General features: G+C 38.5%; 1 protein-coding gene across 50 annotated transcripts in view; it reads left to right on the forward strand.

The window, feature by feature from the left end:
• TCF4 (transcription factor 4) overlaps nt 1-25,817 on the forward strand; it is a 414,402-nt gene extending 388,585 nt beyond the window's left edge. For 31 of the 50 annotated variants that reach the window (XM_020800309.3, XM_078384108.1, XM_078384109.1 and 28 more), the window contains 5 exons: nt 6,455-6,590; nt 12,996-13,158; nt 16,774-17,003; nt 17,722-17,865; nt 20,084-22,780. In XM_020800309.3, the coding sequence (XP_020655968.1) occupies nt 6,455-6,590; nt 12,996-13,158; nt 16,774-17,003; nt 17,722-17,858 (666 nt within the window). In that variant the 3' untranslated portion in view covers nt 17,859-17,865; nt 20,084-22,780. Of the gene's footprint in view, nt 1-6,454; nt 6,591-12,995; nt 13,159-16,773; nt 17,004-17,721; nt 17,866-20,083; nt 22,781-24,883 lie in introns of those variants that run through there. The other 19 variants (XM_078384110.1, XM_078384120.1, XM_078384104.1 and 16 more) reach the window with 3 other exon arrangements.
• The last annotated feature ends 342 nt before the right edge of the window (nt 25,818-26,159 follow it).

Here is a 26,159-nt window from a genome sequence, read left to right on the forward strand (position 1 = left end):
AAGGAAAATGGCAAGTAAATGCCACATCATTAGCCTAGTCCCAGATACCTGTCACCTTGAATTGCACCTGGAGACTGTGGTAGCTAGTGAAGTATATGTAGCAGAAGGACCACACCATTCCATACTGCCAGATCTGGTCGGTCATGATTTCAGTATTTTGAGCCAACTGAAGCATAGCGCCATGTAAAGAATGTTACAGTAGTCCTAATATATGCCATTTGTCCAAACACAACATCTCTAAAAATAGTGCATTTGGTGTTACAGTCTTAGTTGCTCAGTTATACTCTAGGCCATTATCCAAACCTATAGCAGACACAATGATAGTTGTGAAACTTAATTTATTTGCACTTTGTCCATCACAGGGTCATCTAATGGATTCTAGTTTATGTTTGTTTAGACATTCTAGGGTTTCTACCAGTGTTTCTTTAGTTGTGAGTAGGAGGTGGTCTTTCAGATGGTACTGGACTTCAGGGTCCATGATCCATAAGAAACATACTCAACAGCGGGACATTTATTGGAATTGCAACATCTGGACAGCAACGTTTCCTGTTTTAGGTCTAGCTATTCTATTTGTTTTATCACCTCCAGCTCCCTTGAGAGATCATTTTGATTCAACCCTGAAAATCCTTCTTGTTCAGCCAGTCTGGTTGCAAACAGCTGAAGTAGTATCTGGATCCTCTCCGTTTATTGTGTCTTCTGACAGTAATTTTATTTGTCTTCAGCCATGCTTCCTTTTCATTAGAATCATTTCACTATCATTATTTGCATTGTTTGAAAGACAGGGTGAAACATACTGCTACTAGTTGCAGACCTCGAATCTGATGTGTCACCAAGAGAAATACTTGAACAATCTTCTGCATGTACAGTCAGAAGTGAGCCCCACTATCTTCAGTGGAATTTTTCCCGTGTTTAGAATTCTAACCGAAGACTGTTACTCGTAGTAGTCCTTTCTATGTCATTTTTTCAAAGTGGTAACAATTCTTGATTGTGTATGTGTGTGTGTTATTTACAGCCTGTGATGTATATTGAGAATTATTCCAACTAACTACATATGTAGCTCTATATCTCTTCTTATTTCTTACTCAAAAAGAAGTGCTGGAAACAGTCTCATTGGCACCCAAATATGGAGAGGGTTGGACTTTAACCCTTTTCTTCTGTTGTGTTAGCAAAACCAAATCTAACACCACACAGCTGCAATTTATGTATAATAAGCTGTCATTGCAACACACAGGGACCTCTCCTCATGTAAAAGCTGCAGACATGATATAGATCTGAACTGAGACCATGGAGGGGGGAGAAGAATTAATTTCTCCCAACACTTCCTCCTGTGCTAGGGTACCAGTTCATAGTTAGTGCCACTATACACACAAATGTCCCTGATCAATACAATTACTACATTATTGGCCGGTGTGTGTGTGTGTGTGTGTGTGTGTGTGTGTGTGTGTGTGTGTGTGTGTAACAAAAGAAGCTTGCTATACCTCTCCTAAATGGTAGCTTATTGAGCAACATTAGTATGTGAACATGGATCTTAACCTTCACTCATTTTGTTCACAGTGGTGAGAATGAAACATTTGAACATTTTTGCCACACTGGATAAATATTACAATTTTTATGAATTTTTATTTTTCTACTTTAATTCTTTATATTTTTTTTTCATTTTTAAAAATGTTATTTTGCATTTTGGAATGTGTTTATTTGTTTGTTTGTTTTTTCCCAAATGTTTCATTGAAGTATTTCCTTTGGGGAAAAATCTTACATTTTGTATTTTAAAAAACCTTATATTTTCCACAAAATACAATGGAGTTTTTGCACAATGCAAGTTTCCTGTGCAAAATTTAAGATTTCTAGGTTCTGCTGCAGATGCAAAAGTTGTGTATTTTCACTCTTATGCAGGAACAACAACAACAAAACATTCACAGCAGTTCACAGGGGTTTTTTGCCAGGAAGTTGTGCTGTGTCAAGATACCTTTTCTCATTGAGAACGAGAAAATTATTCAATTATGCAAATATCATTACATCCTTACTACTAAATATATTGCTGAGTAACTCTTTATGCAAGAAGCTAATTCACAATTTAAAGTTGCTGCTGATATCCATTAGTTCATTTTGTTCTTTTAGGGATAAGCAAACAAAAAGAGAGAATGTTTTATTTTATTTTCTGGCAAGAAAACAGAAAGATTTTACTTACTAGTTTAAATCTTTTGAAATAAATGAATACAAGTAAACCCAGAAGGTTTTCATTGGAGATTTTTTTAAATAAATGTGTACAGGTGTATCATCTATTTGAGAAGGTCATGTGAGTGTAATACAGTGGACCCTCGACTTACAGATGGCTCGACTTACAGACTTTTTGAGTTACAGACTTCTATGGCCGCAAAATTTAGGTTCGACTTGCAGCCGGAGAATCGACCTACAGACCAGAAAAAAACCAAAATGGAACAAAGTGGAACAAAAATGGCTGGTTACGGATTAATCGGTTTTCAATGCATTGTAAGTCAATGGAGACTTGACCTACAGATTTTTCGACCTGCAGCCACTGTTCCAATACGGATTAATTCCGTAAGTAGAGGGTCCACTGTATGTGAAATGAAAGAAGACAGAGAGTTTAACACCAATAGAAGTCATATAATAACAGAAGAGGAGTTTAGTTATAGAGCATGCGCCATGGCAGACAGAGCAGCCTTGAAGCTGGAGAAATGGCTGCCGGTCTGAGTTGGTAATTCTGGACTGGATGAACCTCTGGTCCAACTTAGGAAAAAGCAGCTTCTTGTATTTGTATATAGACAGACAGTGTTTGCAAAAGCAAAGTGGAATTGAATGAATCCTTTACGCACCAGCTGGCCTTGACATAATTCTGTTGCCATCGTTGGAAGTTCACCAGGAATAAATTGGGCTCTTTACGTCTGGAAGCCTTTAAGGCTGGCTGCAAGCAGCTTGACAGTGCCCAGCCTGACCTTCTGGACTGTACTCAAATTACACGGAAACAGAGCAATCCATGCTTTACAGAACATTGGTGCTTTGAACCAATAGCTGAATCTAGTCTTCCTCTCCTCCTGTGGGTTCATGGCTCAATTTTGTTACTAAGTGGGTGAGAAATGTACCATTTGAAACAAGCTCATTGAGTTTTCCACCTTTCTCTACTGTTGTGAAAAATATTTTTTCCACTTCTACCTCTTTTGCTAGGAATAGATATAGGACATATCCTCAAAACTGCATATATGCTGAGAAATAGCAAATGTTTAATATTTTCCCTCTTTCTGTTCAGTCAGGCATGCTTCTTTTCAGTTCTCTGCCATGAGCAGACAAATCTGACTTTCCTCATATTCAAAAAGTTGGTTGGGACTGGACTCCAGAAACAAAAAAATAAATAAATAATATGTACCAGCTACAATAGACCGAAACCATCAGAGAGTGAAACTCAGCCAGGATATTCAGAAATCTTTGTTGCTGAACATACATACAGGTCTAGGAGTTTTTTCACTATTTAAACAGATAGTTGTCTAGTCTACTTCATACTACCATCAGTTTAGTAATTATTAAAGTACTAAAAGATTCTTTTCAACAATTTATTCATCACTCTACTTCAGTTCTTTTTTTCCTTGTGTAGTTAAAAATAAAACTAAAAAAATTCATGGGTGTAGTCTGCTGGAAAATGTTCTTCCCTGCGCCTGATGGAAAATGGTTGGTGTGATCCTGTTCGTTTCCTTTCATGTTAATGAGGCTCGTCTTAGTAGTTTATAGTGTCTTGTCAATGGTTTTGGCTTCAGTTTGGTAGAGTCTTCAAATGTGTTGAGAGGCCTTTCAAAATAGAGGACATTTTTATGTTAGTTGGGAGTGATCTGCTCCATTGTCATGGTAATATGTTCCTTTTTTAAAGTTATTTTTTAAATCAGAAGGCAAATCCAGATGTCATTGTTATCACTCTTACATTAGCTCTGCCCAAGAATGAAAACAAATGTTTGGAGCTTTAAATGCCCAAACTATGTTTTTTCACAGAAATAAAAGAAGTAGCTACATTTTTATTTCTCACCCCAATCCAAGTCATATGTCTTTGTTAAATCTTTGCTATTTATTAACTTTGCCCTGTTCCTCTCATTTATTTCAAAAGCTCATTATGCCACTGCCAAATCCTAGTCATCATCCAGTTTTCCAGAAATAAAGATGGTGATGATGATGATGAAAAAACAATAAAGAAGAATGATTCATTCATGTTTGCTTTTTGTTCAGTGCATTCTGCCTACTTAAAATTTTTTGCCCATTTCTTTGTTTGTTTGTTTGTTTGTTTGTTTTTACCCCACCTTTCTCCTTTAAAAGAACCACTTTTGAGATGGAGCTTAATTCTTCTTTGATAGTATTCTCTTGAATCAATGTTCCAGTCTTGCCTTCCCGGTAACAGTTACAGGATACTGTCATAGATGTCTGATTAGAAAATTTCCTCACTCTTTTTTATATTTAAAATAATAATGCCACTAGACTTCATTCTAGACACCTCTAGACATCTCTGTGATTAGAGAATCTAAATACCGTATTGTGTGGACGCTCAGAAACTATGAAGCCGTGTTCATAGTAAAAAAGGATATCTCAGATAAATGTCATTGGCTAAATCTAGTAAGGTAAAAGTTACACTATATAAGTGTTACATCATATACATGACACCATATAAACTTGATGACATCATCAGCCATGGCCATATTTTGTTAATAATATGTTCCAGGGCAACCTTAGGGTATCTTTGTTCCTGGAGAAGCCTTTGAGAACAGGGAGAGGGTTTTAAATTCTGAAAATCATGGCTGCTTCATTATCTCACCCTGATAATTGTATTCCTGAACTTTCATGGTTACAATGTGTTCATCCACAGCGTTGTTCAGATGAATGTGTGAGAGAGAACAGCAGAAATGTGCTCAGTGGCAAAGCCCTCTCATGCTACTGTACTGTCTGGCCATGCCCTTGGCAGCCACTCCAGAGGGGTGGTGGTTGGTGCTGTTCATATTCTGACTATCTGCACACATTGACTGATTGCCCGAGGGTTTTGAATTCTGTTTATATCTTTATCTTCTTTTATGTGGTTCTTACTGTTCTTACTGGTACCAATATCTTAAATAAGCTCAAGGATGCTAGTTTCATTTCCCACCTGCTTGACTTACCCCCTGCAGCCCTGTGCCGTAGGAATGCTCTTTCACCTGACATCTGCTATTCTTTTTCATCAAGGAATAGCAACATGCATCTCATCACCCTATCTTCCCTTAAATGACCCTGTTTTCCTGCCTGTCTTCCTTCCTTTATATGCTCACTTACCAAAGCCCCACAGGCAGATTCTTATTTCATTGTTTAATCTTAGTTCAGCACCTAACTGCAGTGCCTTAAGCACTCAGTTATTAGTAGTAGTAGCAGCTGTAGCAGTAGAAGTCTAAAAATAGCCTTTCTGTTCAATCAAATTCCTGATCAGACAGACATAGAGTGTGTTTCTCGTAGCCATTTCAAATAAAGAGATTGTATTGTGTTTTTTTAAAAAATGCAAAAAGCTCTTGTATCCTTCTCTTTATTCGGCAACAGATTGAACTTCCAGTTGCACAGAACAGTGTGACATACAAAATAAGTGGGAGACTTTATTAAGCTGGCCCATCAATTATGCCAGTACCATTATGATGACACCATCATGCCTACAATGATGGCTTTACTGGTGTGGTTAATAAAACCTTTATTGATATATTATCCAGAGTCACAGTGTTGGCAAGAACAGTACTCCTTTGGATCTGAAATTCTGTGGCTAATGACATACCACTGAAGATTAATTTACAATGGGTCTCGGCTTCTAGTTTTTGGAAAGCCAGGTGGTATTCTTTTAATATATTTGCTCCAAATCAGGGTAGGTGGAGGATGTCATATACTTCAGTAGCTTCTACTCTCAGAGGCTTAGCAAGCATTATGCAGGAGGTAGGAGAGGGAGGGGGGAAATGGCAGGCCCAGGAATCTTATCCCCTAAAATGAAAGTCGGATGCCAAATTGAAATTCCTGCAGGATTTCTGATAGCAATGAGGGAATTGAGAAGCCCACAATTAAGCATATGGGCATTAAGATAATTGTCAGATCTGTTGGCGGACATGATAGAAGACAGATGGGTACGAATCAGTGCTCTCTACTGCAGCACCCTGGGAGAGACAATTTGATGTTTTACCTGCCTGAGCTCCTATTCCATATTTGTCACTAAATGTGCTGCACAGCATCTTACTGAGTGTTAAATGTTTTTGCATATACATATTGTATGTACCTATAGTAGTGCCTCGGCGCCCTCTAGTGAAAACCTACAGGGAACCTTACTGGTATTTAAACTTGCCTGCCTTTTATTTCCATCATTTTCCCCATACTGTCTCCAACAATTGTTGTTCCTTTTTTATTTGTTTGTTTGTTTTTTTCCTGTTTCTAAAATGGTTGCACCTTTGCTCTCCTGTTACAGGTTGGGGCTCATCGTGAAGATGCAGTTGGCCTCCGTGGCAGCCATTCGCTTGTGCCAAACCAGGTTCCCGTTCCGCAGCTGCCAGTACAGTCTGCCACATCTCCTGACTTAAACCAGCCTCAAGATCCATACCGAGGTAAGTGCACTAGCATTGCCTGTGTCTGTGCACATTTCTAATGAAGTATATCTATGACAGCAACAAAACTTTCAGCATTGCTGCTGGGGGAAAATACACTTTCATTTGCTGATATACCAGTTAATTAGAATAGACTGTTAGTTCAGAAATGCAGGTTTCTCAATCACAGTGTAATGCTAGGTTGATTATGGATTCACAAAAGTGCTGCAACAAGGTTATGTGAATAGATGAAGAAAATCAGAAGTTAATCAGCACGGAAGAGACTGAAAGGTTACATATTCTTCTTATGGACTGCTTAACTGCCACATTTCTAATCCAAGTAGTTGTCATCATTGCCCAAATGTTTGCTATACTTGGAAAAAAAATCCTGTGATGTTGTTAAATACTGTATTTTTCTATGTATAAGACTATACTTTTGTCTAAAATCTTTAGACTAAAAAATGAGGCCCCTTCATGGATTGCTGCCTTGTCGTGGCGAAGGGGCTTGAGTAACTCAGAGAAGCTATGGGCTATGCCGTGCAGGGACACCCAAGACGGACAGGACATAGTGGAGAGTTCCGACTAAACGCAATCCACCTGGAGTAGGAAATGGCAAGCCACTCCAGTATCTTTGCCAAGAACACCCCATGATCAGAAACAAAAGGCTAAAAGATATGACGCTGGAAGATGGGCCCCTCAGGTCGGAAGGCGTCCAACATGCTACTGAGGAAGAGTGGAGGACAAGTACAAGTAGCTCCAGAGCTAATGAAGTGGTTGGGCCAAAGCCGAAAGGACGCTCAGCTGTGGACGTGCCTGGAAGTGAAAGGAAAGTCCAATGCTGTAAAGAAAAATACTGCATAGGAACCTGGAATGTAAGATCTATGAACGTTGGGAAGCTGGAGGTGGTCAAACAGGAGATGGCAAGAATAAACATCGACATCCTGGGCATCAGTGAACTAAAATGGACAGGAATGGGCGAATTCAGCTCAGATGATTATCATATCTACTACTGTGGGCAAGAATCCCGTAGAAGGAATGGAGTAGCCCTCATAGTCAACAAAAGAGTGGGAAAAGCTGTAATGGGATACAATCTCAAAAATGAAAGAATGATGTCAATACGAATCCAAGGCAGACCATTCAACATCACAATAATCCAAGTTTATGCACCAACCAGCATTGCTGAGGAGACTGAAATTGAACAATTCTATGAAGATTTACAACACCTTCTAGAACTGACACCAAAGAAAGATGTTCTTCTCATTCTAGGGGACTGGAATGCTAAAGTAGGGAGCCAAGAGATAAAAGGAACAACAGGGAAGTTTGGCCTTGGAGTTCAGAACGAAGCAGGACAAAGGCTAATAGAGTTTTGTCAAGAGAATAAGCTGGTCATCACAAACACTCTTTTCCAACAACACAAGAGGCGACTCTATACATGGAAATCACCAGATGGGCAATATCGAAATCAGATTGATTATATTCTCTGCAGCCAAAGATGGAGAAACTCTATACAGTCAGCAAAAACAAGACCTGGAGCTGACTGCGGTTCTGATCATCAGCTTCTCATAGCAAAATTCAAGCTTAGACTGAAGAGAGTAGGAAAAACCACTGGGCCACTCAGGTATAATCTAAACCAAATCCCTTATGAATACACAGTGGAAGTAAAGAACAGATTTAAGGAGCTAGATTTGGTGGACAGAGTGCCTGAAGAACTTTGGATAGAGGCTCGTAACATTGTCCAGGAGGCAGCAACGAAAACCATCCCAAAGAAAAGGAAATGCAAGAAAGCAAAGTGGCTGTCCAACGAGGCCTTAGAAATAGCAGAGAGGAGAAGGGAAACAAAATGCAAGGGAGATAGGGAAAGTTACAGAAAATTGAATGCAGACTTCCAAAGAATAGCAAGGAGAGACAAGAGGGCCTTTTTAAATGAACAATGCAAAGAAATAGAGGAAGATAACAGAAAAGGAAAGACCAGAGAGCTGTTCAGGAAAATTGGAGATATTAGAGGAACATTTTGCGCAAAGATGAACATGATAAAAGACAAAAATGGGAGGGACCTAACAGAAGCAGAAGACGTCAAGAAGAGGTGGCAAGAATACACAGAGGAATTATATCAGAAAGATTTGGATATCCCGGACAACCCAGACAATGTAGTTGCTGACCTTGAGCCAGACATCCTGGAGAGTGAAGTCAAGTGGGCCTTAGAAAGCCTGGCTAACAACAAGGCCGGTGGAGGTGATGGCATCCCAGTTGAACTATTTAAAATCTTGAACGATGATGCTGTTAAGGTACTACATTCAATATGCCAGCAAGTTTGGAAAACCCAACAGTGGCCAGAGGATTGGAAAAGATCAGTCTACATCCCAATCCCAAAGAAAGGCAGTGCCAAAGAATGCTCCAACTACCGAACAATTGCACTCATTTCGCACGCTAGCAAGGTTATGCTCAAAATCCTGCAAGGTAGGCTTCAGCAGTATGTGGACCGAGAACTCCCAGAAGTACAAGCTGGATTCCGAAGAGGCAGAGGAACTCGAGACCAAATTGCTAACTTGCGCTGGATTATGGAGAAAGCCAGAGAGTTCCAGAAAAATATCTACTTCTGCTTCATTGACTATGCGAAAGCCTTTGACTGTGTGGACCACAACAAACTATGGCAAGTTCTTAAAGAAATGGGAGTGCCTGACCACTTTATCTGTCTCCTGAGAAACCTATATGTGGGATAGGAAGCAACAGTTAGAACTGGTCATGGAACAACTGAGTGGTTCAAAATTGGGAAAGGAGTACGGCAAGGCTGTATATTGTCCCCCAGCTTATTTAACTTATATGCAGAATACATCATGCGGAAGGCTGGACTGGAAGAAACCCAAGCCGGAATTAAGATTGCCGGAAGAAATATCAACAACCTCCGATATGCAGATGATACCACTCTGATGGCAGAAAGTGAGGAGGAATTAAAGAACCTTGTAATGAGAGTGAAAGAGGAGAGTGCAAAAAATGGTCTGAAACTCAACATCAAAAAAACTAAGATCATGGCCACTGGTCCCATCACCTCCTGGGAAATAGAAGGGGAAGATATGGAGGCAGTGTCAAATTTTATCTTCCTGGGCTCCATGATCACTGCAGATGGAGACAGCAGCCCTGAAATTAAAAGACGCCTTCTTCTTGGGAGGAAAGTGATGACAAATCTTGACAGCATCTTGAAAAGCAGAGACATCACCTTGCCAACAAAAGTCCGAATAGTCAAAGCTATGGTTTTCCCTGTCGTGATGTATGGAAGTGAGAGCTGGACCATAAAGAAAGCAGACCGCCGAAGAATTGATGCCTTTGAATTGTGGTGCTGGAGGAGGCTCTTGAGAATCCCCTGGACTGCAAAGAGAACAAACCTATCAATTCTAAAGGAAATCAACCCTGAGTGCTCACTGGAAGGACAGATCCTGAAGCTGAGGCTCCAGTACTTTGGCCATCTCATGAGAAGAAAAGAGTCCTTGGAAAAAACCTTGATGTTAGGAAGGTGTGATGGCAAGAGGAGAAGGGGACGACCGAGGATGAGATGGCTGGACAGTGTCTGCGAAGCAACCAACATGAACCTGACACAACTCCGGGAGGCAGTAGAAGACAGGAGGGCCTGGCGTGCTCTGGTCCATGGGGTCACGTAGAGTCAGACACGACTAAACGACTAAACACACACATAAAAAATGAGGGTCATCGTATACACGGAAGTAAGCTGAGAAGAGAACAAAACCAAGTGGAGGGGAAAGCAGGGATCAAAATGATCCTGCAGGGCTTTGATCCCTGCTTTCCCCTCCACTTGCTAAGTCCACTTAGATTTCTTAATTTTGGGTTAGAAAAGTGGGGGCGTCTTATACACAGAAAAATATGGTAAATCATATGTGGCATCATTGGAGCTCAGCTGAAAAACAGGATGTAGTTCTGTAAACATGAGAATCCCTAAGAGAAAATGCCTGTAGACCAGGAAGCCTAAGAAAAAAATACTATAGCCCTGTTTCAAAGTCCTTGTCTTGCCTGCACAAAGTTCCAGGTTAATGTCTTCCTAGATAGAGATAAGAAGACACTTCTGTGAAATTCAGAACTGCTCTCAGTCCATGCACATAGTAGTGAAATAGATGGACTGAAGTCCTGATCTGGTTTAATTGGTCAGGAGGACTCATAGATGTTTTGAGAAGGGTATGTATAGAATTGATTGATGTTGGGTTAGTTTAGTTAATTATTTCTCTGTAAAATTACTTCTCTTTGTATATCCCCTGATAGATACCTTTAAATACACTTTCTGTTTTGCTTTACCTACATGTTTACTCTCCCTCACTCATCTGTATCGTGTTTTCATACCTCATTGCTGGATTTGAATGTTTCATCATTTCTCATTTATTCTTTGACTATTCTTGTCTAGTAACTAGCCCTGTAGAGCAGGCTCAATACAGCAAAATAGAATCTATTCTCAACATACTATTAGTAACTATATTTCCATCTCACTGGAGATGTGCTTTAATTCATCTCCAGCTTCCAGTGAAGCTACTTTCCTCCTTTCTATGCAAACTAGCAAATGTTTCTATTCAATTCTTTTTTTAAAAAAACCCTCTGTTTGATTAATGTTGGATATTGTGATTCTGCATCCATGATTCAAAATGGCAGGAAGAAAATGAGAGGCCAGTGGCACAATATTGTGCCTGAATTGCCAACAGGGAATTTATTTAAAATATGTTTACCCTGCCTTTTTCGTTAAAATGGTCCCAAAGCAACTTACATCATTAAAAAGATAGTATTTAAATGGTAAAAACTGTAAGTATACAAATATTTAAAATAATTAAATGTCATATTAAAAAGTGGAAATAAAATCAATACTGAAAACACATTTAAAAGCAACAATTGAAAAAATTCCCTCTCATCCAGCCAGTCACTAAGGGAAAATCTGCTCATAGAGAAATATCTTCATCAACAGTAAAAAATGTGAATTTCGTTGTATGGTATACTGTGTATATACTTACAATGACAATAAATTATATTATTATAAAAAAAACACAACCTAATATGATATGGTGTTGGTTTGCAAATTCTGAGCACAGTTGTGAATGATATGATATTTTGGAGGTCATTGACTCATATAGTCACCACGCATCAGAAGTGACTTGATGGCACATAACATCTTTGGGTGGTTTTTTAAATTATTATTGCCAAGCACTTATATAGTGACAAGACAAGTGGAATGTTTGAGACTGTGACAGGATATAGACACCAGAGCTCTGCTAACATCGAGTAAGATGTGTAAGGTTGCCTGTTTCTGAACAGGGATAGCAGTTTTACTTTTTTTAAAAAATCTAAAACTCTTTGCCCCAGATTTGGCACAGAGCATGAGCAGACTGTGTGTTACAACTGTGCTGCATTTGGTCCTGATCCAAAGCCCTGTTTAAATATCACAAGATTTTGTTTGGGCTGCTCCCATTTTTAGAATTGTCTTATACGTGTAGAACATTGATTTGCTTTGCCAGCAGAAGATCATTGCTGCACTCTCATGCAGCAGTAGTAACAACCCTATGTCCCGGTGGTTAAAGTATGATGTGTATAATAAAAAATAGTATAATCCAATATATTTGAATAAATATGCAAATATTTAGCCACATCAAATGTTACCATTGGGTAACATTATAGAAATCTGAGAGCAAATGTGTTTTGTAACAGACTTGCTGGAAGAGCATCAGTTGATTTTCCCATGATTTGTTTTTCTATATCGTGTTTGACAGACTGGGTTTCTATTTTCCCCAGAGTAAATATATATATATTTACTCTGATGGTCACGCCAAGTGTGTGTGTGTGTATATATATATATATATATATACTATCCGGAAGCCTCCAGGGCAAGAACTGCATGTGACAGCTGCACCACCTCATGGTTTCATCCTACTAGAGCAGGAACAGTGGCAGGGTGTTCCTGGAGCTTGGTGAAGTTTAGTTACAAAGGACAACTGTAGATCATTTTCTCAAAGCAAGCACCGTTGAAGATATTTCCTGGTGTATTATTGCTTGGTATTTTGCTTGCCCTTCATCATCTTCACACATGTAAACCTCAGACCAGTGCAAAGTTAGGTGTGCTCTAAGTCCACTGGATTCAGTGGACTTAAGCTTGCCTAATTGCATGCTGGCTTTAGGCATAGCTCCTGGCGCAGCTGATCTGTTGATTTGTGGGCAATGACACTATTATTCCTTTCAAAGCAGTGCAAAATAGACCAGAGGCACAATTTTAGAGCTGGAAAGGGGGCTTTAAACTTCCTATTGCAAAAGAATTCTACTATTAATGAAAGGAAAAACCCGTGTGTAGTAGCTTCATTTCTGAGGAACATGCTGACAAATTCCTTTACAGTTTTGCTTAAGTGCTGTTACTGGGAAATTTATATCATTTTATTTCTCCCCACATAGGCATGCCAACAGGACTTCAAGGACAAAGTGTCTCTTCAGGGAGTTCGGAAATCAAATCTGATGATGAGGGAGACGAAAACCTCCAGGACGCAAAGTCTTCTGATGACAAGAAGTTAGACGATGACAAGAAGGATATCAAATCAATTACTAGGTCAAGATCTAGGTAACAGTATATAATAGTGTCGCTTCATTTAATTCCTTTATTGGACTTTGATGAAGTGAACAGAACAGGAAAAAACTTTTATGGTTTTTTTCCTGCCAAACAAAAGCTAACAAGAAGCTCATGGCCCTTTCTGGAAGTTTTAAGATATATGTTCAGATTAATGTACTCTAGAAGGGCTCAAATTGGCTAAACCAAGCAAATTTTATATAGAAATTGATACATATATACACACACTATTGTACATAATAACATTCAGGGATAATTTGCTTAAAATATATATGTTTGTATAACAGTTGATGCCCAGCAGAACACTTGTATTTCCACCTGCCTTTCAATGTATACGACTATAAATGTATAAATCCATGGAGCATCATTGGGTTAAACAGCAATATTCCTGTTTGTACCGTCTGAAGTGCTTTGTTATGCTTTTGGAAAGAGCTGAGTGATTTCCTCAAATCTTGATCCCAGGAATGGCTTGAAACCATGCAGACCAACATTTTTTGCTCACAGGCATCAGTGGCCGAACTGTGCATGAATTTACTTGAACTGCCACTGGCCTGCATTATGTTGTTTGTGTTCTGCATTAAAATATTGCAAAATAGTACTGAAAACCTGTTGTTGGGATGTGCCATTAAAAAAAAGTGTTCAGTTTTATCACTTGACTTGTAGAAAGGCACTTATACACTGGTCTTTCATTGCACTTTGACCTTACAGATATGGAAAACTATTTATTTATTAAAATGCATACCTCATTTTTCTGCCAAAAAAAGCACTCACAGCTCAGGATTATGGAAGAGTCAGAAAAAAGTGGCATTTGAACATTTAGTTTGAAAAAGAATCACCTTATCTAAAAATGTACCAGGATACCCTCTTGGTAGACAAGAAGGAAGGAGTTCAGTCGCTGGCATTGGACAAGATACGAAATGGCATTTCATAAAAGACTGAAAATAAGGAAATTAAGGGGTTAGAGAAATCCCTTTATCTAGTCAGAAAACCCTGTGCCTCTTTGAAATACTCTATAATTTCTCTGTCCCTTGCATTCCTTGATATAATGGTAGGAGGAAGAGCTTTTGGTACAACAACTTCATTGGCCCATTTCCAGGCCAGGTTCAAAGTACAGTGGTGCCCCGCTGAACGATTACCCTGCTTGACGATGAATCTGCTTAATGTTGAAGTTTTTGATCGCAAAATGATGTTTAGATAGGGGAATTTCTCTTAACGTTGATCGGTTCCCGTTTTGGGAACCGATTTTTCGCTTTACGACAATCAGCAAACAGCTGATCGTTGGGTTTCAAAATGGCCGCTGGCTGTAGAAAATGGCTCCTTGCTGTGTTAGGGACGGATTCCTCACATTGCAGGCACCAGAAAATGGCCGCCATATGGAGGATCTTCACTGGACGAGCAGGTATTTCACCCATTGGAACACACTGAATGCTTTTCAGTGTGTTTCAATGGGGTTTTTAATTTCGCTTGACGACGTTTTTGCTCTACAGCGATTTTGCTGGAATGAATTAACGTCATCAAGCAAGGCACCATTGTACTCATTATGACACATGAAGCCCTATATGACTGAAGTATCTTCCTATGTAATTCTCTACAGCTTTTGAAATCTTTAGACGAGGCCTTTTGTCATCCCCACTGCTCTCACAGAGATGTTTGGTGGAGATGTGAGAGAGTGTGTTTTTGGTGGCTATTCCCACACTATAGGAGTTCCTATATTCCTTCCCAAGCCCTCTCCCTGTTGTCCTGCTAAAAGACAAAAAACTTCCTTTTTAAGCAAATCTTTCGGAACTCAGTGCTTTGGTATGGTGACTTTTTAGTGAAACATGTAGGGCACTTTAATTTTTTTCTGAGTTTTTAACTCTTTAATTGGTGGCTTTTAAATCATATTTTAATGATGCCATTTATAATTACTTTAATTGTGTGTCTGGTTTTAGCATTTCTAAGCCACCTTGAGTCCCTTTTGAGGAGAGAGGTGGGATAGAAATACAGTAAATAAATAATTAAACCTAAAGAAAGCCTGGCCAACTAGAATCAATGATGCAGATGTGAAATATGAAATGACCTTGTCAGATGCTCTCCAGCCTTATTCAGGCTGGCGCAGTTCAGTATTTCTACTGTGCAATAGACATCTCAGCTAGAGAAAGGCGTAGAGCAACAACATTAAGCAAATTCTCCCCTCTGGTTTTTGAAAACTGCCTATCTTGCTATAGACTGTCCTTCTTAAAATTATTTCCAATATTTCTGATTATTCTTATAGACAAATACACAACAACACTTCTTCCCTTAGTAAACAGTGTAGTTATACAACTTACACTGCAGGTTTTTTTGGGGGGGCAACTGATCATCATTATTCTGACTTACAGTAATCCTTTCCAGGGTTTTCTAGGTAGAGAAGGGGTTTACCATCCCCTTCTTTAGGGCATTCCCTGGGACTGTGCAGCTTGCCCAAAGCCACACAAGCTGGCTCTGTTCACAGGACACACAGTGGGAAATCAAACTCCCAATCTCTGGTGGCCCTGCAGCGAGATACCTAAATAACTGAGCTTTGCAGCCAGCATTAATTGCAACTAGAAAGCAGAAAATTCATCCCAGATATATTCTTGCTGTTTAATGACTGGCATTTTTATTGTCAGCAAAATGGAACATGTGGTAGGAGAAGGGGAAGAGTAGAATAGAAAGGGGGAAAAAAGAATCACCATTGCCACCATCATTATTACCTACTTCTAATGTGAAGGATTTCAACTTCAGCCTTTTTTTCATCTTGAATTTTTGTAGAAACATCCATCCTCTTCAAAGTTGCACATTTTAAATAATACATTAATTCCTGAAAGGGGTACCAAAACAAATTCCAGAGTCTTTTCATTTTAGGCAGGGCAGATAAGCTACAGGTTAAATCAGATCTTCAGTAGCGATCAGCTGGAAACCTGCAATATTATGCATATTGAAAGCCCAGTCACCAAAAAAATTTTTACTGTAATATGTAGAATACCATTGTAGTAGAAACATTTGTACACTCAAATGTGGTTTTAACAAAACATAATTTGAATGACACCCAATAAGAGAAACAAGAGCCAGATCTAATGTCTTTGCTATACGTGCACTACTGAGATTTAAACACTGTGGCCAATATTCCCTTACTAGTTTCTGCTAAGACTAGACCCACTGAATCAATTGCTGGTCTGAATTAAGAGTAGACTCAGTGGTTGAAATCCAGTAGAAAGACACAGATAGAGTAGCTCCATTGAATCAGTGAAACTCATGGAAAAGTTGAATCACCAAGTTGCCAGTGATTACGTGAGCCTACTCTAGCTGTGACTTACTACTGGATTTCAGCCATTGAACCAATTGCTGAAAGGAAGGTTGATGCATATGTAAATCGAACTGAGTCAATTAGTCTACTTTAGTTGCAACTAACAATAGAATACTGGTTATTATGAAATATACTGCCCATTGTGATACTGTAATGTGAAAAGCAGTGATCCTCTTCAAACTTCTAAAAAAATGTGTTCTAATGTCCTTGCTAGCAAAGCTCATTCTGTAAAATGCATTTTTTGGAAGAATACCTGTTTTTGTTACACCATTAGAAAATGCCATGTTCTGTTTGCCTCTCAGCAATAATGATGATGAAGATCTTACACCGGAGCAAAAAGCAGAGCGTGAAAAAGAAAGAAGAATGGCCAACAATGCTCGTGAGCGCCTCCGTGTCCGTGACATCAATGAGGCTTTCAAAGAGCTGGGCCGAATGGTACAGCTCCACCTGAAAAGTGACAAGCCCCAGACCAAACTTTTGATCTTGCATCAAGCTGTGGCTGTTATCCTCAGCTTAGAGCAGCAAGTCAGAGGTCAGTTATTCTCCATTCTATTTACTAAGGTATACAGTACTGGGTTGTGGGGAAGTGCAGAATAACATTAATTAAAATAGAAGAGCTTCTTAGGAAGATGTCCTAAGGTCTGGATTAGATATCTAATTCTGAAAATACCCATGAATCTCTGAACATTTGCCATCAGTGTTCACAAAACAATACAAGCAGGGATGTGATACAGAGTAGAAAAAGGATGACTGTGAATATAAAATAGATAAAGGTAAAGGTTTCCCTTGACATTTAGTCCAGTTGTGACTGACTCTAGGGCGCGGTGCCCATCCCTATTTCCAAGCCATAGAGCCAGAGTTTGTCCATAGACAGTTTCTGTGGTCACATGGCCAGCGCGACTAGACACGGAACGCCGTTACCTTCCCACCGAGGTGGTACCTATTTATCTACTTGCATTTTTACATGCTTTCGAACTGCTAGGTTGGCAAGAGCTCACTCCGTCACGTGGATTCGATCTTATGACTGCTTGGTCTTCTGACCTTGCAGCACAGAGGCTTCTGCGATTTAGCCCACAGCGCCACCACATCCTTCTATAAAATAGATAGAAAGGTAGAATTCAGAGATCCAGAATGCTTGCACTTCTATTTTAATAAGCATTTCTGAGATAGTAGGAAAACTGATGAAGATACTACACTGCGATTGTTAAATGCTAACATGTTTTAAATACCCTTTTAATTTGTTCTCACAGAAAGGAATCTGAATCCTAAAGCAGCATGTCTGAAAAGGAGGGAAGAAGAGAAAGTATCTTCAGATCCTCCTCCACTTTCTTTGGCAGGACCCCACCCAGGAATGGGAGACACATCAAATCATATGGGACAGATGTAAAAAGAAGGCAAGTCTCTTTCCTGCAGTCTCCCTAACAGCTATAATAACCACAGTATTGCTTCCTCAGAAGTAAAAGGGCATATAGTACACTGCTAGCCTAGCTCAGTTTGAACTTCATTTAAGGGTTTGATGCATATCTATCATGTTCCCCCTTCACAAAGTCCAACCCAGTCCTTGTCCAGGTGTGTGATAGAATTTGTGTGTTTCTGAGTCAACATGAAACACCCTACTCCAATGTACAGTGGTGCCCCGCTTGACGATTACCTCGTTATATGACGAAATCACTTCATGATGATGTTTTTGCGATCACTATTGCAATTGCAAAATGATGTTTCAAAGGCCTTTTTTTGCTTGACGATGATTGGTTCCCTGCTTCGGGAACTGATTTTTCGCTTAATGACGATCAGATAACAGCTGATTGTCGGGTTTCAAAATGGCCGCCCGCTGTGCAAAATGGCTCCCTACTGTGTTTAGGAGGGCTTTTTCGCTTTACAGGCACCAGAAAATGGCCGCCCTATGGAGTATCTTTGCTGGACGATTAGGTATTTCGCCCATTAGAACGCATTAACCGTTTTTAATGCATTCTAATGGGTTTTTTACTTTCATTTGACAACGATTTCATTGTACAGCGATTTTGCTGGGTTCTCATCATCAAGCAAGGCACCACTTTATGCAGAAGCACAGTCGGCTCGGACGTGGGATGGAGGTGAGGCTACACAGCACAATCAGTTTTGCAGACACAATAAATATAAAAAAACCCAGAATTTACCAACCAAATGTCTGGTGGAAATTAAAGGGTCCAGGAGGGGATTGCTCAACCCCATGAACCACAACCAGCTTTTTGCTGCAACTGCTAGTTGCCCCCAAATCGCACAAATATCCCTGATTTGGTCTGTTGTCTATATCCAAAAATGGCATGTCTCCCCATTTATAACTTTTGAGAGATTGGGGTAAATTATAGTGGAAGTATAAACATTCAGAGCGAGAAGAAGACATATCTTTTATGCGACCATACTTAAAGAACCTGGGGATTGCTCGTATAAAAAAGGCCCTGCATCAAAGCATCTATCACCCTGTAATGTTTAAATCCTAAGGAAAGCTTTCTCATTGACGTATAAAAATCTGTATGCAGGGAATTTTGAGATGGGAGTGTGCTCATGCAGGCAGTCTCCTTTGTTTATTTTGGTACACAGTGGCCAAAACTGTTGCTTAGTAGAGTAAATTGCACTAGGAAGGCCCATTGAATCAATAGGGGGTTAGTGAATCAAGTCCTCCATAATTTCCCTTGATTCAAGTGGGCCTATTCTAGCTGTAGCTTATTTAAGCATAATTCGTCACAGTTGAAGTAAACCCATTTGAGTCAATGTAATTTATTTAGGACTTGATTAACCAAATCACCATTGATTCAGTAGGCCTATTCTATTATGATTTAGTATGTGAAGGCCAATCCAGACTCAATGGCAGCACATCTGCATCTCAGCACTATCAAACCAAGGTCCACAAAATGGTTTAATGTACATCTAAAGTGCAACTTTAAAAAGAAAAAAAGGAGCCAACTATTCTGCACCAAAAAAAGTTTCTTATTTAGTCATTTTTTCCCAGGCAGGGGACCCCCAACCACCCCAAGTAATGATGGAAGAAGAACATCTTTTGTCAGTTATTGGGAGATGGAGAGCACAGACAGGGGAAAGGGGCACCGATCCTCCTGCTGCACTTTGCAGGTTACATCCCAGGAAGAGAAGAATGTAGCCCTACAGTATTCTTCTGTTGGAGTGCAATTCTCAGAATTCCTTACCATTGTCTATGTTTGCTAAGATTGATGGAATCCAATAGCAACTGGAGGACACACTTTGCCCACCTCCAAGCGAAATCCAACATTAATCGTCCCTAAAGTAGATCTGTTGAAATAATTCGGCCTTACCTTACCTGTGGTTAACAAATTCTACTAATGTTAGTGGGTCAGCTCTAACAAGGTTTAGCTCTGCATCTCTTCACTGCCTGTAGGAATTCAGCAGAATTTGGGTTCCTTCTGCATCGCATCTAGTTTCAGCTTAAGACTTAGTGTCTCTGAATTGATCTTGGCCTTCAGAAGACTGAGATATGAAAATGCATCATTTGTGTCTGTGTAGTATTGCAAGTAAATTTTGTACAGAATAAGTATTGTGTGGAAAATTATGAATGTAGGCTCTTCTTGGCTAGCCTAAATGTTTTTCATTTCTCTGCAGGTCCAAGTTGCCACATTTTCTTCATGTAAAACCAGAGACCACTTCCTTAACAGCTGTATTATCTTAAAACCACATAAACACTTAATCCCCCTTTTTGTAATATAATAAGACAAGTCTGAGTAGCTACAAATCACAGACGCAAGAGATTCCAGCATTCCCAATACGAAACAGGAAAAGACAAGAGAAAGAAAAAGTGCAACTTGAGGGACATCTCTCTTCAACATATCATTCAGAATGTTTCAAGAGTATGTTAGGAGCTGTAAATGCACAGCCAAGAGACTGAATGGCAATCTTCTCCACACTGTGGGACAATGCATTTGTGCCTAAACTTCTTTTGGAAAAAAAAATATAATTAATTTGTAAGTCTGAAAAAAAATATTTAATTTAAAAATTGTAAACTTGCAATAATGAAAAGTGTACTTCTGAAGAAAAAAAACTGAACGTTTTCGTTGGTGTACTAGTCATCTAGTGTTTATACTTACTGGATTTTAAAAAGGGAAGCATTGCTACCCACGTACTTACAAAACCAGCAAACGTCCTAATGAAAACTGAAGTGATGACATTAGCCATTCCTTAGTGTAGGAGGAACAGATGGATCTTATAGACCTATGACACACACACACATATACACACACATATAAATATATATATATATATAAATATATATATAAATAAATATATATATATTAAAATTAGTGAATATGGTAAGCTTTTGTTCATTTGAATCAGACTTTTTTGCTCCTGTAAAAAAAAGTACCGATTAACTTTTTTAAAAAAGATTTTACTGTAAATAAGGACTTTTTTTGGTCTTTTTTTCCTCTCCCCCTCGCCTGTTGGTTCTTTATTGTAATCTGTAGTGCCAGCTCTGTTGCTGGGCAGGCAGTTCAGGACGAAACACTGGCCCCAATGTTGTTTATCATTCATAAATAAGTAGAAAGTTGTTTCTTCAATCTTTTGAGAGAACACAAGACTTGATATGTCACATCATGTGCAAACAAACTGCCAGCAAGGTTGCTGAGATTTGGTCCAAACAGTCATGGGGGGTTGGGATCCGAATCATAAATGTTGTTCTCATAGACCCTATTTCTGGGATTTTCAGAGGTACAAGGTTAGAATGCTACAATGTTACCACTGTGCCTTCCAATGTTTATATCATCAGAAACATAACATAATCAGAGGTGGCTGTGATTTGACAAACTCGTAGAAGTGTTAACTTAATGTGTGTAGCCTAAATACAGTATGCAGAGAGGCATTTCAGAATACATGGTCAGACTAGGGGATGGGGTGGGAGAGTGGATTTTAAATGGGAAAAATGATAGTTAAATAATAGATTTCAATTTTTGAAAATGTTTTTTAAAGGGGATTACTGAAAGACAGACCATTTGCTGCCCTCCTCCTTCATTCATTAAAAATGCCAATATCCTGTTGTTCATGCAGCGTTAGAACAAGCCTTACACGTTCTAAAGCATTAAGTTGCACTTTTTTGAGGAGGGGGGAGTACAACAGTATTTCTCTGGCCAGTACGAAACAAGTTTTTACTTAACATATATATGAAACTGTAAGCATAGATCAAAACTATGGCACAGCAACTCATCTGATAACTAGCTTTGGGTGTGACTGAAATAGTATCCATAGCAAATCTTCTAAAGATCGCTATACATATATATATATAGAACAATTAACGCATAGTGCTCCCAGTTAAGTCTTTGTCAGCATCCTTTTGTCACCAGTTCCCTCTTTTGGGTTGGGTTGGTTTGTTGGTTGGTTGCTTTCTTTTAGGGTTGTTTTTTTGTTTTGTTTTGTTTTTTAATAGCCACAGAAACTTGGCATGTATTTTTAAATGCAAACTCCCTGTTCAACTAGATTTTCCACCTATCAGCACTGGGTAAACGCCATAAGTCCATTGAAAACGGTCTAGACGTTCCATCTGTTCTCCTGTTTTGCCAGTTACATAGTAATGAAAAAATACATTTGTAAATTTTATGCAACAAAATGGCAAGCGTATCATTATTTTGAAAGTGTGTATGTAAAAGTTATATTTTTACATGTAGACTCTTGTTATTATGTGTTTTAATACATTGTATCAGTTTTTTTGTTTTTTTAATGTGGTTGAAACAAAATCTCATTTAAATTGTGAGATAAGAGAATCTGAATTTTATGTTTATGAAAAACATAAAGAACAAATATGATAGTTTACCATGTGAACCACCTTCTACATATCCATAAATTTTTTGATTATCTTTGTGTGCGTGTTGAAAATTGTAAATATGTTCAGTAGCAGTAAAACTTTAAAATGCTTTTATTTGTTAATAAGTTTCTCAAATGTGGAGGTGGATTAAAACCATTATAATTAAATGTATAATACAGCAGAATCCATGGTAAAGTAAGTCTGAACAAAAAAATGCATTTTCATTATAAATTCAGTACTCCTAATAGACTTTATTCAGATTTAAAATGGGTGTGGTAATCCAATTTTTAAGGTACTCTGAATAGAAGGCATTCTCTTTTAATGGTCAATCATATTAATATTGCTCAGGATTAAAAGTAAAAATGCAAATGGTTTTGAGGGGGATTTACTTCAGGAGGCAAAGCTTTGCTAAATATTGGAATAAATCAAGTTGGTTATCAGATTTCATCTCCACTGTCATCAGTGTGAGGTTCTTCCATTTACTCATGTCAGAATCTCAACTGCCCCATTCCGTCTATAAGAGTATTGAGTGCTGCCCACATAGATTTTTAAGAGAGGTTATTCTGATAGGAGAAAACAGATTAAATATTTTTAGTAATCAGGAACATTAAACAATAAGGTATAAAACTTATTTGTTCGGTAGCGAACAAATCAAAATAACCATGATGCTTTTTGTTACATTAATTGCCCAACTTGATGTAATTGTGTCAGTCTTTAACCATGCATAGGCAAGATCACTCACAATCAGTAATTAAATGGATGAGTATTTAAATTACTATTCTTTCACTCTGCACTTGTGAGCACAGCATGTATCTGAAAAAGGTGATGGTGGTGTACATAGAAGCAGAACACTTGTTAGGTATAAAATGGTAATCTTGTCTGTTTGGCTTTTGAGGTGGTTTCTTGTTCCATAATGGAATTTAAACTTGAAAACTAACAGACACACTGTTTTTTGGTGGGTATTTTTTTTTCTGCACTCAGACTTCAAGAACTGCTTAGCTTTTGCTGCTGCTGTTGTTTTTAAAAGAGGGGGCTCTCTCTCCCTTGTCTCTCTGGGGCTGGTTTGACTTAAATGACCAGGGAGGGCTGTGTGTTCCATGGTAAACCAAGCTGATGCTATTCTGTGGAAAACTATCAGACATTTAGTGAGCAATCCACCTCCACATTCAAGTAATTTATGAATATGCTGATTAGAGAAATCTGCTCATCTAGAACTTTCTTTTCTACATTTGTCTTATGTGTAGCTGCAAGGAACACTAATGTTTATACAACTTGTCAGTTCAACCAGTGATGCAACTTGTACCGATGCAGTCTTCCGATTTGTTTTATTTGTTACTTTCATTTGGAGGGGTGGTGGTGGGTGGGAACGGGCGGGAGGAATGGGGTGGAATTTGCAGGTTTCATCATTTTGTCTGAAAGGCACAATGCAAATCTGTGCCGAAAAGTGAACAATACAGTACATTTGCCAGGAGTGAAGAGAATTCATCGGGGAGAAAAAGCACAAATAAATTAAACTTAAGTCCAGAGACTGACTTGAGAAGGGGAAAAAAAAGGTATCCTAAAGATGGAATGTGATGGATTCCCACACAATGGGGCACCAAGACCCTTTCAGCTTCTTGCTTTATTTTCCTTTTTCTTTCTTTTTTAAAATAACATATTTTTTTTCTCATGGGACTTGAAGTTGATTCACCTTTGTGCAGTGCTGGTTTGACCATACTCATTTCAAGTATTATAGACTTATGTAATGGTGAAAATATATGAACTGTGGCCTTTTTCATTCTTGTTACTTGTGATGCAACTAAGTGAAGATAAGAGAAAAAAAAAGCAGAGATTTACCATGTATCAGTGCCTGGCTTTTTGTTACAAAGCTTCGTTTGTCTAGTGACCTTTTTGCTATAAAATAGACTGTAGTACACCCTCGTAGGATAAAAGAAAACCCTAAATTTAAAAATAAAAAAATATATTTGGCTTATTTTTCACAGGAGCAATCCTTTTATACCATGAATATTGCAAGGGGGGGAGGGAATTGTTGGATTCTGAGCATTTCTTTGTAGATTTTTGAAATCATTCTGAGTAAAAGTTTGTTACTTTATTTTACTATTTAAAAGCTGTTATTTTACCATGTGTTACCAAGATAAAACTGTATGGTAGCTATTTCTCTTCTTCTTCCTCTTCCTTTTCTTTTTCTTTTCTTTTTTTTTTAGTTGTAGGTCGCAGTGGGGACAATTTTTTTTTGCGACTATACACATAGCTGCAACAGTTAAAAGAAAAAAAAGAAAAGAAACCATAAAAAAGGGAAAAATTATAAAAGGGACAAAAAGAAAAAAAAGATAAAAAACAGTTACACTTTGTTTTCAATGTGTGGCTGAGTGCCTCAATTTTTTTCATGTTTTTGGTGTATTTCTGATTTGTAGAAGTGTCCAAACAGGTTGTGTGCTGGAGTTCCTTCAAGAAGAAAAACACAGCTTGGTGTAGGCCATTACCTGTTTCCCATCTGTAGTTATTCGATGCCGTCATGTACATGACCGTTCTGTAGCAATAAATGTGCCATTTTTATAAACTGTTTCTGACACCTTTGTTTCATTTCATTTTGCCTTGTCCTATTTCTGTAGGTGTCACAGGAAGTACTGCTTTTGACCGAACTAATAGGTGGCGTTGTCATCAGAGACAGAACTTCACATGCAATGGGTTTAAACGTGCCATTGGTGTTCTCAGAAGTACTACATTCCAGATGCTGTATAAAACTGAAGTTCTGGCCATCTTGAGGTCTTCTCAAAAAAAGAGTGTTCTAGTGGTCTCTTCACACTCATCCTTTCAGTATCTGATAAAAATCTGTTTTCTGGACACAACTTGTAGTAGAAGCATCTGTCCTTTACTTATGGCCCAAACCATTGTGTATTTTGGCTATGCAGTGTAATATAGTTGTTGAAAATCTGGCCCACATTTGGCCTTGAATTACAGTTGGTTGAGAAAGTGTTAAGTTTGAATTCCTCTGTAAAGTCATATCCTTTGGAATGGAAGGTGCTATAGAAATGTAAAATGGCGTTCATGATCATCAGTATGTAGCTTTTCTGTAAATATAGCACCTGTATTTCACTTGAAAACTGTCATGTACATATATAATGCACCTATGGACAATGGGTGAAGGTCATGAAGGTGCTAACATGTATGCAAAAAATAAATTGAACTATGTAAAGAATTATTCCACCTGAAAAAAAAGCAAGATACAATCTATCCAATTCAACTTTTAAGGACTGGAAAAAAATGTAAATTGACATAGCATTGCTGGTAGTGAACACCTTCAGAAAGTTTTATGTGGTAATGAGATTATTTTCATGTCTGTAGGCAGAATGACCTCTGCCTTGCTATTGCAATTTGACCTGTACTAAAGAGCCAAGCAAAGTGGTCATTTATCTCTCTGCCCCCTTCCCTTCCCCATGGAACATTTGTTGAAATTGTACATTATAAATGCTAACTGATTGTATTTAGATCTTTGTTAAAAGGGGGGAAAGAAGTACGGTAATAAATGCTGGTTCACCTACTGCATCCTATCAGTCCGGAAGGTTTTCTCATACCTGTTTATCAATGCAATTCTTTTTTTTCAAAAATAGTTAAATAACATTCAAAGAATTCTGTTACATAAAACACGTGTGACATATTTTAAAGGGCACTGATCACAACAGAGAAAGGAAATCAGATCATGCATAAAAGTTACAAAATATACTTGAACAGCGTGTGAGCATTGGACTATCACACCTGTAAAGATGGTAACACTGTCATCGTGTGTTTTCAAGCTATCTAAATAAATGCATGGTTATTCATGGCCACCCTATTATGTTCAGGCAAGATGACAGCTTCAGAGTATATTTAGAGTTGCAGGTTGGGCCC

This window comes from Pogona vitticeps, chromosome 2, assembly GCF_051106095.1.
Source record: "Pogona vitticeps strain Pit_001003342236 chromosome 2, PviZW2.1, whole genome shotgun sequence".
In the NCBI taxonomy this organism is placed as follows: Eukaryota; Metazoa; Chordata; class Lepidosauria; order Squamata; family Agamidae; genus Pogona; species Pogona vitticeps.